Source organism: Sinocyclocheilus anshuiensis, unplaced genomic scaffold, assembly GCF_001515605.1.
Source record: "Sinocyclocheilus anshuiensis isolate Anshui unplaced genomic scaffold, SAMN03320099.WGS_v1.1 scaffold3172, whole genome shotgun sequence".
NCBI lineage: Eukaryota > Metazoa > Chordata > Actinopteri > Cypriniformes > Cyprinidae > Sinocyclocheilus > Sinocyclocheilus anshuiensis.
Window position 1 is genome coordinate 93,331 of NW_015548403.1, and position 2,812 is coordinate 96,142.

The 2,812-nt window shown below is 34.5% G+C and overlaps 1 protein-coding gene across 2 annotated transcripts in view; it reads left to right on the forward strand.

The window, feature by feature from the left end:
* The first annotated feature begins 1,018 nt into the window (after window positions 1–1,018).
* dsc2l (desmocollin 2 like) overlaps window positions 1,019–2,812 on the forward strand; it is a 13,527-nt gene continuing 11,733 nt past the window's right edge. For both annotated transcript variants that reach the window (XM_016444673.1, XM_016444674.1), the window contains exon 1: window positions 1,019–1,356. In XM_016444673.1, the coding sequence (XP_016300159.1) occupies window positions 1,315–1,356 (42 nt within the window). In that variant the 5' untranslated portion in view covers window positions 1,019–1,314. The remainder of the gene's footprint in view (window positions 1,357–2,812) is intronic.

Here is a 2,812-nt window from a genome sequence, read left to right on the forward strand (position 1 = left end):
CTCATGAGGTCAAATATTATATGAGCTATTTAGTTTTCAATTCATTTTACATTAGATTTGCAAGTTTTGCAGACGTATAAATAAATAAATAAATTCTAAGCTGTGTGATTTTATTTTCTAGCAATGGGGCAAATCATATGATAACAAGGTTGCACACACTTTGGTTAATAATGTTGGTTTTAGGCATTTAATTCAACAGCCTGTTGTATGATTTTAATTGTTGGAAAAAGCCAATGAGGTCACAGCCCCTAAGGTTTCATGGGCCAAAATATTGAAAATACAACTTACTTTTCACGCAAAGTTGATTTTATGATCTAATAATTTATCTTATTTATCTTATAGTTTGCACAACAAAAACATCAGATTTGAGGCTCTAATGCTTTAAAAAATAAACTGTACCATATTGAAAGGTCCTAATAATGTCATTATTTGAACACTTTCCTTATGTTGCTCTCATGAGTGTCTCAATCATTTGCTCAGTCTAAGTCACTCTCTTATCAGTTCAAGAAGTGACGCAGTGTTTTGGTTGAAGTGAAGCACATCTTGTAATTTCCTGTCTTTCTCCCAGTCCCTTCCAATTCCTCGTAGCAAAACTGCATTCTGTACGACTTTAGGTCAACGGGTCACATATTTTCATTTTAAGGCCTAATGCACCACAGATATTAAGAGGTGGAATACAGTACCAGCTAGTAATCCAGAATGAATAAATCACATCCCACGTGAAAAAGGTGTGCACATGTGAGTGGTTTCAAGCTGGTATTTTTTTTTAATTTTTTTAATGGGCTTATTAGGTGATCAAATGCAACAGTTGTAAAAAAAAAAGTTTATTTTCTTTGCTAAATGTGTACATGTGATGACTGTCTGTATCATCATGAGTACCTCCTGCACTCCACCCAAAGAGATGAAGATTAACTGTGTCATGCATTAATCATGTCTGAAAAGTCAGATGGTACAACAGGTGAAAGTCTGTTCTGTTAAAGTATAACCTCCCTGTCTCTCTCACACACACACACAAACTCAGAGAGAGTTTCAAGGGGCAGTTTGGGGTGGAGTCTAAGCCTTCCAGAGCTTCCCAAGCTAAGGAAGTCACGGGCAAAGCATAGTTCAACCTGTATAGTGTACTCAAGACTAACCATTCAGCCCCATTGATACAAAAAAGTGAGAGGCTGAGGCTCTGCCACACCCATATTAAAGACTTCAATGGCATGAGAGCCGCACCGCGCCCAGAGGACTTTATCCGAGCACGTCTGTGAGATACACGCAGCGCGGTGCAGTCCAGAGAATTTCAACACACACACACACTCACACAGCAGGATGTATGAACGCGCGCTGTTCGCTCTCTGCCTGCTCACTCTGGTAAGTTAAAGTTAAAGTTACGGTTGTCAAATGTTTTTTTGCTTCATTGTCATTTTGTTTTAGGTCATATATAGTTGTAGGCCTACCTGAATTCTTGCCGTATCCTAATTACCTTGGTAACCATAGTTTCCGTCAAAACGCTATTTAGTTGTTATAAGCCTGCATTGCGAAGATAATTTTATTAATCGATATTTCGTCCTGTCTTCCCCCAAAAATATCTAAACACCCTTAAATCAACATACATTTACTTGAGAAAATATTTTTTGTAAGATTATAGGAGAGTACTTGCTGTCAAATATGTTGGCAAAAACGTTACTAAATTTGAACTGTATATACTAAAATAAACTCAAGATGTATATACACAAGATATATTTTTACTTGTTGACGGAAGTTTTATTATATTTTATATAATTATTCTCAAAATAAGTGTATTTTTATTTTTATTTTTTACAGAAAAACAAATAGGCCTACTAAATTTAATGAATAGAATAATACATTTCCCCCCTACCTTTTTACAAACTATTTGGAAATGATTTAGGTTGGATATTGGTTAATTGTGTGTTGTAGATTTCAAAGGGATGAAACTACAGTACTTGAACATTAACACTTTAGAATAATGAAGTTCTCACTAATTAATTATCTGCATTTGAAAAGCCTGATGGAATGTTGTTGTTGTTGTTTTTTTCCATCACACAATTTTGTTCCTATGTTTGCTTTTGCAATTTTGTTCCTATGTCCAGGGTGAAACTATGTTAAAATATGCTATTGTAAATGTCCTCATTCATTCATACATTCATTCGTTAATTCACTGTTTCCCATTTATTTCACTGGGTCGGTCAGTTATTTTTATTTGTTAGTGATGGATCAATTAAAACCCAAATGTCATTTGTAAACTTTGTGATTTGCTGATATTGTTTAGGTTCATGCACTGGGGTAAACACCCAAAGGCACACTTTCTTTTTTGCATGTTTTATTGACTTGTTGGTGTCAGTGTCAAGACACATGAAGACACAATGACAATAAACACTTAAGCAAAGTAAAATTCATTTTCACTTATTTTCAAGTGTTTAGTTCTACAGGTTCCACTGGACAGATCAGTCTTGTTTGGAGATAATATAAAGCTGATATATAACCGAAACCCATAACATTACACCATGAAATGAGACGGAATACCCTATAGCAGCATGTAGAGTACTTGAAATCTACTTTCTATTTTGGCTTATGGTTAATGTTTCTTTGATAGTGGTTTTGTTTAGCTATGTTCTTATTGTATTTTATTATTTTATTTTATTTATTTTATTGATTTATTTAGTCATTTAGCAGACGCTTCTATCCAAAACGACTTACAAATGAGGACAATAAAAGCAGTCAAAACTAACAAAAGAGCAACAATATAAGTGCAAATGACAAGTCTCGGTTAGCCTAACGCAGTACACGTAGCAAGGTGTAAATATAT